General features: G+C 42.3%; 1 protein-coding gene across 1 annotated transcript; it reads right to left on the bottom strand.

Annotated features, from left to right (window-relative positions):
• Nucleotides 1-3,545: 3,545 nt before the first annotated feature.
• Nucleotides 3,546-13,443, bottom strand: T265_13247 (hypothetical protein; the record flags this gene model as incomplete). The annotated part of the gene is made up of 4 exons (XM_009167948.1): nucleotides 3,546-3,767; nucleotides 7,471-7,571; nucleotides 13,093-13,234; nucleotides 13,269-13,443. Coding segments are annotated over 4 exons (453 nt in total), but the record flags the coding sequence as incomplete, so codon positions are not given.
• Between the last annotated feature and the right edge of the window lie 533 nt (nucleotides 13,444-13,976).

The following is a 13,976-nucleotide window of genomic DNA, read 5'->3' as shown; positions in this document are numbered from 1 at the left end:
AAGGAAACTACTCACAAGTTTGCTGAAAACTCTTCGACAACCCACGACCACTTTTGCCTTTTCTTTGTGAAACAAAGAGACCTCATTTTTAGTTTTCTCGAACGGCTTTGACAAGTTTTCCAGCCCTATCGGAGCCATGATCTTGCGCATACCCCAAACAGTATTCGGACACAGACTAGCGTGTTCCTCAGAATGATTGTTCACGTATCTAAGTCTTACAGGCAGTTTACATGTGATAGCTTCCCATATTTACTTCGTTTTTTTCAACTTTCATTTCAATGCATTATTGTACAATTCTGTTTTCACTTTCAAAGTGCTCGTTAGGAAGGAAGCGCTTTTATCAGGGGATACTTCCCGAGTTCGAGTCATCCTATTAAATGTGTCTTCAAAAGATTTTGGTTTCACACTGCTGTTTCTGTGCAAGAAATTCACAAAAAAACATGAGTTTTCAACTGCGCTTCCGCCCCCTTGGTGAGTTCAGTCTATGCTAAAAAGCCCAGAAGCACTGTACAACTGTTTCATCCTAATTGGGAATCATCATCAGTGCTCATCGTACAAAACTGACTTTCAATACGGATAAAAAGGCTTTGCTTACAGGACAAAATCTTCGTTATGAATCCACAAATCCCTCTAGACTTCCAAGTGCACTCTGGTGTCCGGAGGCTTACGGATGATTTATCGAGGTATCTGCTACAAGATAAGGTCGGTCACTGTGCAGTCTACACTTAAACTAAGGTACACGACCGTACTGAGAAGCAACAGTACCTAAACCGAGCTTCATCCGTGAGATTGACGAAAACTCTTCAACAGCCCGCTTCTGGTTTCGCCCTTCTTACGGCTTATCAGCTCAATCTAGTTCCTAGTTTTTAGTTGAAAATATGCCATTTCCGAATTGAACTGGTCACCCAAGGACTCCATTGGATTGCCAAGTTATAATACTCTTCAACTCAAAGTGTCACACACGCAAGTCACCTCGCTTTGCAGTTTTCGCGATATACTTGGACGTAATATGCTACTCATAAGGTTGCTGAAAACACTGACAGTCCACAACTGGGTTCACCCTTCTCGTCAGGTATGCGCAATCTCCGAGTTTACGTCAACCTTGTGTATACTTGGACCCCTACTTGAGGCGGTTCGTGGAATATCCTCATTTGCATAAAACAGTTTGGTGTTCATGGCAGACTCGTCCATTCTTCAATTGAGTGTGCCGTATGAAGACAACCTCATGTTTGCACGATTTTCAAGATATCTTTGTATATTTTCTTGGAAGAACACGCCATTCTTTGGTCTCACTCTTCACAAAACGAATGCTGCGGTCGCCATGGGACGCTGCAAAGCGGATGCGGTTCAGTAAATCTAATATTATACATCTTAAGAAAAGTGTAAATGTTCTTCACAAACCGAATGCTGACACATTGCGGTCGCCATGGAGCGCTGCAAAGCTGATGCGGTTCAGTAAATCTGATATTATACATCTTAAGAAAAGTGTAAATGGATACACTTCCTCCGCGCCGTTCCTGAAATACTGCTACAAAGTAGGGTATGATGACTTCACTGCCACCAGCTCTAATCCGGTGAAGCCACTCATCCCTCATCCGGTGATCCGCACACTGTGAATGAAATCAATTTAGGTTTTCCGAATGGAGCTGAATGTAAGTCCCAAGTGATCCGCATATTGTGGATGAAATCAATCTAGGTTTTTTAATGGAGCTGAACATAAGTCCCATTTTGAACGGCGTCTGCACGACTTGCGATAGGTACTGAGCTTTCGGAAAATTAAGCGCAGTCTGCTATCAGCCAGTAGCTAGAACACGAATACTGTGGATCAATTACTTGAAGAATCAGCAAGCCCCTTTCTCATACAAAGTCATATTGGTTAGGCTCGAATTTCTTGATGGGTGTAGGTTATTGGGAAGTCTCACTGTACACAGTAATTTTACACAAATGTGAGACGATACTCTGCGGAAGAAAACCGAAAGATTTCAATTTAAACAACAGCCCCCCCTGAAGAAGTGCCCGAGTTGTCTCTCATCAGCCTGATTATAATAATGACAATAAAAATTATATGCCCACGGCGAACTCTTTCTGGCCGGAATCAAGGGAGGATTTCGCCGGAACATCCAGAGTCATCCGACGAGTTTCTCTTAGGTTACATTCAAAAACCATCTTCTGGAGCTCAAACTGGGAAAGTTAATTTAAATTTTAAGATTGTTGCTGGAGACCTCCAAATTTATCTCGAAAGTAGTTTTACTCCGGAGAACGGAGCAATACTCTGGCTCGTCTACGCGTTGTTTCAACCCCGAACGATGTGAAAAAAGCGCAGAACATTCGTAGACAAAGTCAAGCTACTAATAAACATTTTATACAGTCTTTATCTCTAGCGATCTTCAGTCCCCAAATCCTTCTAGAAATACGCTCAATTGAAAACGAATGTTTTTTTAAAACAAGAGACCCCACTGATTTATAATACACTTTGAATGTTTTACAGAGGCCTTCTCATGCTTCAGTTGGTGTGGTATTCTGAATATCTTAGCAAGTTTGCCTGCATAAATACTACTCATAAGGTTGCTGAGAACTCTCGATAGCTCACGAACTAGCTCATCCTTCTTGGGGCTTATGGAGCTGTTGACGGATATTTAGCAACCTTTGAGTAGTGTTTTTAGACCCTTGGCTTCATACGTACAAGTCACCTAGGCAGCTGGATTCTCCCTGGAATTTCAAAGAAAATATTTTCTAGACGTAACACACTACTCATAGGGTTGCTGAAAACCCTTCGATAGTCTATGACCGGTTTCAACTTTTTTGGGGATCGTCAGGTAGGCACAATCCCAGAGTTTACGTCAACCCTATGTTCTACTTGAACATGAGAAATACACTCATTGGCATATCAATATGTTTTCACGTAAACTCACCGCATAAAGACCAACCGCGTGGAATATGAACCAGTTCCCTTCTAAATGAATGCTCTTGCGCAAAAAAGTCAGGGAATTGAAGACTCATCAACAAGTGTCAGATGTCTGCTTCAATTTTGGCGAAAATACCCCAATGATGGTGTATGTCGGTGTACGATTCGGCGGTCGTCTTGATGTTCCCAATTTCTTGTCTCGTTAATGGTGCGAAACCCAAAGGAACGGCACACCACCATATATCACAAAAGAGGAAAAACAGCCCTAAGCAAAGCGGAAAGTGAAGCCAGAAGCGATATCATTCCTAATGTGTAGGATACCGTACATATTTGAATTTCGCCGGAATGTTCTGAGCCATTGAGAACAACCTGTAGGCTGAAACAAACCTCTGGGAATGTTGGAAGTAAACATATTCCGTCACAAAAAGACTAGAGGAGATGACGTAATTTGTCTCTAGCAAATGAGTAAGACACAGAGGTAGGCAAAATGGGGAAGATGCAACGTGTGTATGGATGCCATCGATTCTCCAATGGCTATTCACCACCCTTGGCGTCCGTGTGATAATATATCACCCCCAAGACCATACCGCGAACCTATGAAAGTCTCCCCCTCCACACTGAGTAAAAAAATGACAGATGAAAAATACATTGGTATTTGCTTTCCCTCTGTCAAGTCTAATTACATAAAAGTCGAATAAAAAACAATTCTAACAAGCACAAAGAAAAGTCAGCGCTGAAATGAATCTCGGAGATACAGTTGAGATTGAAAAGACAGCTTGTAGACAGGATCTGTTTGTATCAATAAATGGCTGCACTTGTCCGAACCGTTAAAAGTAGCACTCGCTCATCAGCGTCAAAAATTCTACCGTATCAGAGATTGCAGTCGGGAAAAATAGGAAAAAGGAAAAAAGAAAAAGACATTAATTCTACGATAGTTAACAATAAATGCTTTGAAACGATACATACATGGTGACGTGCTTAAATTGACACTAAATGACGGTCATCGTACGAACTGAGCGTTATATGAATCTTACCTGGGTATAAAGGGGTATAATTAGCACACCCTTTGCCCACACTATAGGAATTAGTGACCCAGTTGTTCCAATATGAATGGGCAATCAAGCTCTGTCGGTTAGGAAAGTTGACCGTTGTCCGTTTTTCTGTTTCTTTTCACACTGAGTTTATGCCGTAGTACACAAGGTTCAGATGGTCACACACGCGCCTAACCTCAAACCAGTGCTGTGAGAGGTATGTTAAACATGGCAGGCAAGTCCGGGAGCAGACGCTAGGTAATTAACCCTTGATGTCCTTAGAATTTTTTGGTTTTGGAACTGCTTGTCCACTCAACACTGTGTGAGGGGGGAGAGGCGAACCACTAACCCACCGCTACGCACAACTACGCACTGATGATGTCACCTCGATTGGCGATGAAACGTTTGCAACAAATTGCCCAGCTCGGCGAACAAGCCAACGACCATAGTTGAATCATGTTGGCTTATTAAGACCATGCCACGATAAATTCCAATAAGATTAAATTATGCACCACAAAGAACTCGCAAAAGTACATTTTGTCCGGCGCCGCTGACCTTGGTGTACCAACGTGAGCAAGGCGTTGTCAGATCCACTTAAAGTAAACATGGATGAACGATCCACGACAGACTGGTCCACAGGCGAGCTTGTCAAACGCACTGGCATGGAATACCCTAGACAGGACAGTACTCACAAGTACGAAACAGATAAAGTGTTTTGAAAACTTATCATAGTCTCAATTCAAAATGACGAATGGTGTTTTGAAAACTTGCTTTATCATAGTCTCAATTCAAAATGACGAATAGCTACACCATAAAATCCCAATTGTTACCAGAAACTGCCAAAAAGAGCGACATTCATAGGGAAAATTGATGTTTAGCGGCAGTCAAATCTTATGGGCGAAATGGGAGGAGGTTGTATCAATACGGCTCAGATATTTAAGATACTCACACCTCCAAACAACACAGTGGACAGTATGGATGGCAAAGGACCACACAAGCACCAATGATCGCAACTAAGAAAGCGAGGGATAAACGAATCCTGTCCCCCGAGAAAAAGATTACACTGGCATTATACAAACCTTGTGTAACCAATGCTTTTTATTCTGTTAAATTGGTAATTGGTAATTGAAACGGAAGACAATGCCCCTGTTTGTGAGCGGTGGTCTGACACGCGTAGTACCACAACTTGGGCAGTTGTCCCCTTACCCGCTGAAGCACTAAGTATTTGACTTACAGTTGATTCATCGCAAGTTCCCTACCGCTAGCCAAGACGGGTTACAAGACGCCGATTATCTGACCACCTTAGATCGTTTGCTCCAAAATGCCACACACTTGCCCGTGAAGCAAAAACCGCGATAAATTCTGATAAAAATGGACACTAAGGTTTAGTAGTGCACCTTCTGATAGCACAGAAGGTGTGAGTTGGCCAAAATTATTGCAGGCCTTGGTATTCACATGCGAAATACACGTGTCACAATGGAAAAATACATCAAGCGTTCAAAAAAGACTTTATTACCCAGACTCTCCTGTACTAATCAATGTATTTCAAGAGTCCAAATGACATTCTTAGGATAATAACTCTGATTGATACCCCTAGAAGAACCTGTACCTTCCACCGTTTTGAAAGAAGCATTAGTCGTGTGTTCTATCAGACAACATTTTCACCGCGGAAAATTAAGCATCAAAGTTTTGCAGTGTCCATCTGCTCCATTATTTTGCTGATAACAAAGTGCTTCCGGAATAGAGAAATTGGATGCACTTATTGGGCATTAGAGCTTTCAAGCAGCTCGCAAACAGCTCGATATCCGGCCCCATGATCCCCTGATGCGATAGGTGTACACCGTTCCAGAACCTTGGTAGCATGCAACGTTGAACAACTGCGTTCAGAAGACCAGAGCGCGCTTGACTTGCGTTAAAACGGGTTTCATCTAAATTAAATCAAAGAACCCTACATAAGTGTTTTGCACGAACTGAGTGCGGATCAGTATGTCCATTGTGGAAATGACTCAAAATTCCGGGTTGGACTCTCAGACTGTCATCATCATGGCCAACAATATCAACGCTGACAATAAAGCTTCACACCTAACCAGCTGTTGTTAAGAATTCGGCAGATGCGTGTCTGCTTTTTTCTGGAATACGTCGACGCTTTTAACAAACATACAGTCCATAGGACAAGTGGACCATGTTCGTTAGGTATACACGCATCAACGAGTGTTTAGTAGGACTCAGCTGTTGCCATAAGGCCAGTTCCAACACTAACAGGACATAGAGAAGTTTCACATGGCCTTACAGGAACAAGCCAAATTTAAGCACTTTTAAATAATCATAGAAATGCTACGAAAAAAATCAGAATGTAGCCACTTCTGAAGTTTCGGGACAGAATATACTCACAGTGTTGGAATACGTCAGAATGGAGAATGACTGTTTGATAATGTTGGTATAATGCTTGCGCACAAAGTGTGTCCGCCCTTCCGTATAAGGCTTGGACTCTAAGTTGATTTCAAACTCATTTCTCCGTGCTTTTTTGTGGTTTCTGTCTTCATCATCTGACGTAAGTCTACTCTTCACATACATATAAGCTTCCTGATAAATAGGTACCGCAAACTTTTAATACCAACCAACTTGGTGGCCTTTTTGCAAAAATCATTAAACTTATGTTCCCAATTATTTGTTCACAAAGGGGTAAACGACGGAAAATCACGGGCCACCGTCAGGAACTGGGCGAAATGTTCGGTGTGAGCAATACTCACCTATACGCGAGAAAAACGGAAGCTCTTACGAAAATTGCAACCATATTCCATTTTAACGCCTTTAGGCTCCTTGAACACTTATATTACATATAAAACAAAAATAGCTTTCTGCGGTTCATTTCTAGACATATTTCTCCGCATTCCGACAGCGAAAAAAAGCGCATTAGTCTACCTGAAAAAATTAAGAAGGACTTGAGAATTTCTCAGGTATCCTCATAAGTTTAAGATGGACCACAAATGCAGATCAGCGGGCTAGATTTAAATGAGTCACATCCTGTACGTTTGAAGCGCTGAAGAAAATTTGTATCTTAAAATCATGTTTGGGGGAAGAGGGGTATATCGGCCAAAAAACGATCTCCATTTGAGGGGTCGTTTTTGATTCGTTTAGCCCATCCCGTAACCAAGGTGGAATCAATCATGCGACCTTTTGACAACCAGCCACATGCTGTTTGTTCAAAAGGTACTCGTCCGGCAGTCAAAATAGTGCAACTACGTTCATCTGATGGACAAAATGCTAGGCAAAGTTAAGTTTTCCGCGCCCGTAACGTAGATGCAAATTGAAATAAATTGCTTAGGGTACCTGACCGGACGTCTAATCCAACCAAACTCCAGTTGAATTTGCGGCCATTGTAAGGCCCATATTGAATGGCGGTTTGTCAGTTGAGGTCAAATCCCCAACAAGTTGACCAGAAGGATAGTATATAACCAAAAAACTGCCACCAGGAAAACTTTCCAGGAAATTTCGGCAAATAAAAATCATTTGTTGTTTTATTTCTAAATTTACCTTCGTAATTCAAGAGTCCGTCACCATTTTCATCTGCCTCGTTCATGATGGCCTCAGCGTCCAAGTTTTTAAGCTTATCGCCAAACAGTCGTATCACAGATCTTCAAAAATAAATTTAAAACGGAACGCGTGGTGAGTATTGAGCAAATTCATCAGGGCTTGCGTAAACCGTGAAATAAAAGTTGTGACAACATGTGTGGAAACCTAGGTTCGGAATCAACCTTGGCAGGTCCTCTGGAGTAAATGGAACTTAACTGCCCGAGAAGTGAGTAAACCTTCCGTCACAAAAAGTCAAACTTAACTGAAATCCATAAGAGGAGGGAAACCAGTTGCGCCTGTGTTCACAGTTCAGGGACAAGAAAATTTGGCGCCAAAAATACCGCAACGGTCTGGTATGTGATAGTGCTCTGAAGCACACCCAAACAACCGGAGACAAAGAAAACTTTTTGACGCAGTAGGCGTTGGGTATAAATTGAGCTCTAACAACGAATTGTACACAGTAAGTTCGTATCTAAACTGTCGTAGGACCTCCATGGTACACACAAGTGGTTGCAAAAACATGCACCAAGTATGAAGATGGTGTCTAGTTGAGAAGAATAAACCGGAATAGCCAAGAGGATTGATAAACGTGGGATGTTTATTTGATTTACTACAGAAGCCTAGAATTCTTCTATGCTAAGTAGTTTAGTCCACCCCACCATACTATTTATCAAAAGACTCGAGTATAAGTAAAAAGCATAGTTCCAATGGATCGGAACCACCTTAATCTTTTTCACATCGTGAAAAAGGCAGTCCTGAATAGAAATCCCAAATTTATGGATCTACAGCAACAACCGTTTCCTTTAGACTGCCATTGGAAAAAGTTTCACATATTTCGTTCCCAGTACCAATGACTTTGACAACGTGAAAGAGGGTTTAGTCAGTACAAACTGAAGGATTTCTAAAGGGCTAAGAGACACGTTTGTACCAAAACATCTACAATGTGCAGATTCATTATTCACTCAACTAACATCTCTTGGGCTCTTGGCTGGCCAGTAGTAACTGAGTCGACTTTCGGAATCAAGCTAATAAGTACGCAAAAATTTCCCAAGCGTCAGCCAAAGACTCATCAGAATGTCCTTGGGCATCCATCTTCCGTGTTGGAAACAACCATAAAAACGGAGCAAAGTGCTCAATTACTCTTTATGTCGCAATGGCCAACGGTATTCATGAAAGGAACAAACTGTTCACCAGCATCAAATGGCTTGCTAATTTTCTGCAAGACGTTGCCCACATCTTCATGGGTCTGTTCAGCCGGACAGTGATTCAAATTCACTGGAAACTTAAAACGTAAACGGTAAACTTCACAGATACACTATCCAACAGCATGAAACATTCCTCACTATTTGTCCCGTCCTGAAATCAACAGTGGCTTTGACCCAGCACAGAACTATGACTTCAGTGGGGCAAAGTAAATACACAGGCTGCAGAGCTCAACCGATGGGGCCCCTCTGGATATTATGTTAACAATGGATTTGTTCTTGTTTTTTAGCTGGTTTCAAGCTTCCATCCATCTATATATGGTTAGTTTAGGAAAGAAGAAGCAAGAAACGACTTGTCTACTTCAGCTCTGTCCAGTTACCCGTAACTCAGTTTTTACCGTCATAGAAGCATCTTTACGTGCTGGTATATGTATTTGCAGTGACTGAACACACTGCCTTGTTTTCGGTCGCTCGGTTTCAGCAAACGAACTCATCTTTGCTGATTTTAGCTTCGTTTTCTAGTGACACAGTCTAGTTCCTAGAGGGAGTTGCTTGGCTTGAAAATGACCTGCCCCAGCAACGAGCCCTTCCAACCAAAGGGACTGTCAGCAAACTGGAGCACGGGAGTAGGAAGAGCGTTCGAAAACGGTGGGTTTTGCAGGGTACCGAATAAGGACATGCTCGTCTGTTCAACGTTGCTAGCCATTAAAACGCCTAGAAAAATAACAATGCACTAAAAAATACTTCACACTCACGCACCTAGTCTTTTTGAGTTACAAACCGTCGGAGGGCGCAAAAAGCTCCGTGTCCAGAGGACAACGAAAGACAATTCGTGCAGTATCTGTAGGCTCCAGCAGTGTTTGATTGTATTGACTATGCAAAAGTGCTGCAAAAAATACGAAGGGCTAGAAAGAGCAGATCCATCTACAAACAGATGGGAGCCTTCTTCAATCAGCGCCAATCACGGGCTACACTCAGTGATGCCCACTTACAAGCAGTAAGAGCTGTCGCTGAGGTCCATCAAGAAACTGTCCATGAACCAGTACCACTCCCAACATAAACTACACCAACAAATATATCCTGACTACTCTTGCTGCTTGTAGGTGAGTGCAAAGTGTGGAAGGTGGAAAAGAATCACTAAGACAAATAAAATTCAACATGAATAAGCTAACATAGCTTGAAATACACGGAATGCGGGTTCGAACCAATACGTCTGAGGTCTTGAGGATTGTTTCGAGGGTGGGTGGGAGATGGAGTTGTAGCCCTTGTAAACTGCTCTTTTTCATGCTCAGTATCTTCGTTTTCTCATCATTATCAGTCACATCGCTGTACAAAAGTTTGTTTTACTGAAATACAAACGCTACCGCCCACTCGTTGGCTCCAACGTGACTTTGAGACTTTTGCTGAGTGACTGTTGTTGTGACCGCCGGTTGGCTATATTTGACCGCTGCCAACACTAAACGTGAACAAACATTTTAGCTACAAACACTGGACTAATATATTCACACTTCTGGAATAATATTTCGATCACCGGAGATCTGGAATATCAGGAAGATAGAACTATTCTTGGTGTGGTGGTTCAACGGAATACGGAACTACGGAATCTCCTATTTTGAACCGTCAGTCAAGATTTACTTGGATTCCTTTTCCTTGTGACTTTGTATTTGGCTTACATTGGTAATTGTTCTGTCCACTAGAGACTCCGTAGGGCCGTTAACCACTACAGAGGTATGCAACCCACAGGGAAAGCCCATATCTCTGATGCAGACCGCGTGTGTCTTTGGAATGAATAAATCAGTCTTAAAACCCACAATAACAAGAGCTAAGACTCTTATATTTCTTTGGAGGAAACCAGAAACAGCATCCTGTCATACAGCTAAATTCTTTGCAAAACGTTTGATGTTTGGTTTAGTAGACCAGTGGTTGATTACAAACAACCGAAGAATTATACATGCATCAAACGAGAACAATTTTTTGAGAGAGGCACAGCGATTAGGGACACGAATAATATTTGCATGATTGGAAGGTTATTTACGTTACGTTTTAGACGGTGCAGCGAGTACCTGGTTTTCGACTTCAAAATGGTTAAACGGAGGGGGTGGTTAGAGCTTACGCAGTTTCTCCGCCAGCGTAAACCACAAACAAAATGTCACCGGTGCAAGCTCAAAGTATAGTGGACAAACTGACCACCTAGCGTTTATCAACTTTGAAGACGGATAGTAACAGAATGGAGAAGAATTCTGGCACAGGTAGCTCAGACTGTCAAAGGATTTAAAAGCCCACTCAGTCGGAAATTGACAGTGGTTGCCAGTGCAGAAATGCTGTGAAATAGAGCTTGGGACATTTAACTCGATCATTATCATGGGATGAAGATAAGACAGAGACTACTATCTCTAATTAGGAAGAAAAGGATATAAAAGAGCACCTGGGGTTATGGCGACACGTTTTTGAAAGATAAAACCACTGGTGGGGGGGGGGGGGCAAAAGGCCGTAGATTCCGATTGGTAGACCACTTCTGCACATATATTTGCGGTATGCTGCTCAGAGTGATGATGGCGAAGTTAAAGAAATTAATAGGATACAATATACAATAGTCAAAAATAGACCTGCTATAGACCAGGGCATGTGCATGAGGGGGAGTCTGTTAGGTGGACAACTTTTGGTGTTCCGCATGCATAACGATGCGACTATTGTGATGTAGAAATATGCATGTACGGTTGAGGTGTAGGAGTGACTGACTTCGCGCCCATTTTCGCGGTTCAATATGGGCAAACAACAAGCCCAAGATTAGAATCCTTATTTTTTGGGAAGATATTTAGGGATGAGCCATTATTTGGTTTACTTGAAGGACGGGATAGACTTAGCACAGACTGCCGACTCATGAATCCGGTTTCAGGAGGGTAGTGTAACCAAATAGAAATTACGTTTGGGACAGCGTGTGTACTTTTCCCAGGAGACTTTCAGTTTGTAACAACGTAATTTGCTACTGTATCTACCCCCGGGAAAAGTACGCACGCTGTCCCAAACGTAATTTTTATTCGGTTACACTACCCTCCTGAAACCGGATTCATGAGTCGGCAGTCTGTGCTAAGTCAATCCCGTCCTTCAAGTAAACCAAATAATGGCTCATCCCTAAATATCTTCCCAAAAAATAAGGATTCTAATCTTGGGCTTGTTGTTTGCCCATATTGAACCGCGAAAATGGGCGCGAAGTCAGTCACTCCTACACCTCAACCGTACATGCATATTTCTACATCACAATAGTCGCATCGTTATGCATGCGGAACACCAAAAGTTGTCCAGCTAACAGACTCCCCTTCATGCACATGCCCTGGTCTATAGCAGGTCTGTTTTTGGCTATTGTATATTGTATCCTATTAATTTCTTTAACTTCGCCATCATCATCACTCTGAGCAGCATACCGCAAATATATGTGCAGAAGTGGTCTACCAATCGGAATCTACGGCCTTTTGCCACCCCCCACCAGTGGTTTTATCTTTCAAACGTGTCGCCATAACCCCAGGTGCTCTTTTATATCCTTTTCTTCCTAATTAGAGATAGTAGTCTCTGTCTTATCTTCATCCCATGATAATGATCGAGTTAAATGTCCCAAGCTCTATTTCACAGCATTTCTGCACTGGCAACCACTGTCAATTTCCGACTGAGTGGGCTTTTAAATCCTTTGACAGTCTGAGCTACCTGTGCCAGAATTCTTCTCCATTCTGTTACTATCCGTCTTCAAAGTTGATAAACGCTAGGTGGTCAGTTTGTCCACTATACTTTGAGCTTGCACCGGTGACATTTTGTTTGTGGTTTACGCTGGCGGAGAAACTGCGTAAGCTCTAACCACCCCCTCCGTTTAACCATTTTGAAGTCGAAAACCAGGTACTCGCTGCACCGTCTAAAACGTAACGTAAATAACCTTGCAATCATGCAAATATTATTCGTGTCCCTAATCGCTGTGCCTCTCTCAAAAAATTGTTCTCGTTTGATGCATGTATAATTCTTCGGTTGTTTGTAATCAACCACTGGTCTACTAAACCAAACATCAAACGTTTTGCAAAGAATTTAGCTGTATGACAGGATGCTGTTTCTGGTTTCCTCCAAAGAAATATAAGAGTCTTAGCTCTTGTTATTGTGGGTTTTAAGACTGATTTATTCATTCCAAAGACACACGCGGTCTGAAGAATGGGTGAATATTGTTGGATGACGGAGCTACGGAGTTGTGAGTAACTCCACTGACTATACGACAGTTCTTCCCCAACCATGTTCGATCGAGCTTGCGCGAGGAGATCCACTCCTGATTTCAATGGACTAACCCAAGGATCCTTGGGTTATCGGATTATCGATAATCCGAAGGAGTTTGTTCCAAACAACTTACCTCAGCTCCTCCTGTGAAATAAACCCATCACCATTTCTATCGAAGTAATTAAATGATCTTCGAAGATCCGCCTCAACAGAGGCAAATTTCTTCTTCTTCATGACCATTACTATAAATTCCGGGAAATTAATTCTTCCGTCACCTAAAATTCGGTAACAGGATGATGCACAACTTACCATCAGAGTCAAATCGTCTCATTATATTGGCTACCTCAAGACGTGTAGGCCTTCTGCCTACACGAGAAAGTGCTTCCTCCAATTCTCTTACATCTATCGACCCGTTCCCATCCTTATCATAAGCTGTAAATGCTACCTGAAGCTCCTCCAACTCAGATTTTGACAGTGTATCAACCTATAAATAGTATTTGAGGCTATAATAACTGGTACCATTTCTGGTCAGGTTGTAAACCAAGGAGCAAATACACGGGTTAAAACAGCGCCCAATCTAACCGAAGGCGAACGCTAGCATGATTAGCTCAGCTAAACTCAGCTCAACCCAACTTAGCTCGCGGGCCGGGAAACCGTGAAAAAGCCGTTCAGTTTCTCATCCACATCAGCTTTGAGGATTTGGGTTTGCCCGCTGCATCACCTGTCCGGTTCATCCGGTGGTGCGCAGCATTTCTAACCAGACTCGCATATTGATAGAAGGACCCATTAGCGGCACAATGCCCTTATTCAAAAAACCTTTGAAAATAAATCAAATATTTTCATGCTAAAATGTTGCATATTGCTGAGTATGTGCGCGAGTAAAAAAACATTTTAGTGTACTCTCATTTTTTTCAGCTCGCCAAATTTTATTGTCCACTGAAGCGATCATACCTCTGGTGGAAGTTTGATGGAATAATTTTCGAGCATCGCTGAGACCCCAGAATACCTAAATGTGGC

Source organism: Opisthorchis viverrini (assembly GCF_000715545.1).
Source record: "Opisthorchis viverrini unplaced genomic scaffold opera_v5_49, whole genome shotgun sequence".
Taxonomy (NCBI): domain Eukaryota; kingdom Metazoa; phylum Platyhelminthes; class Trematoda; order Opisthorchiida; family Opisthorchiidae; genus Opisthorchis; species Opisthorchis viverrini.
The sequence above is the reverse complement of the archived record's forward strand: the minus strand, read 5'-3'. Positions and strand labels throughout refer to the sequence as shown.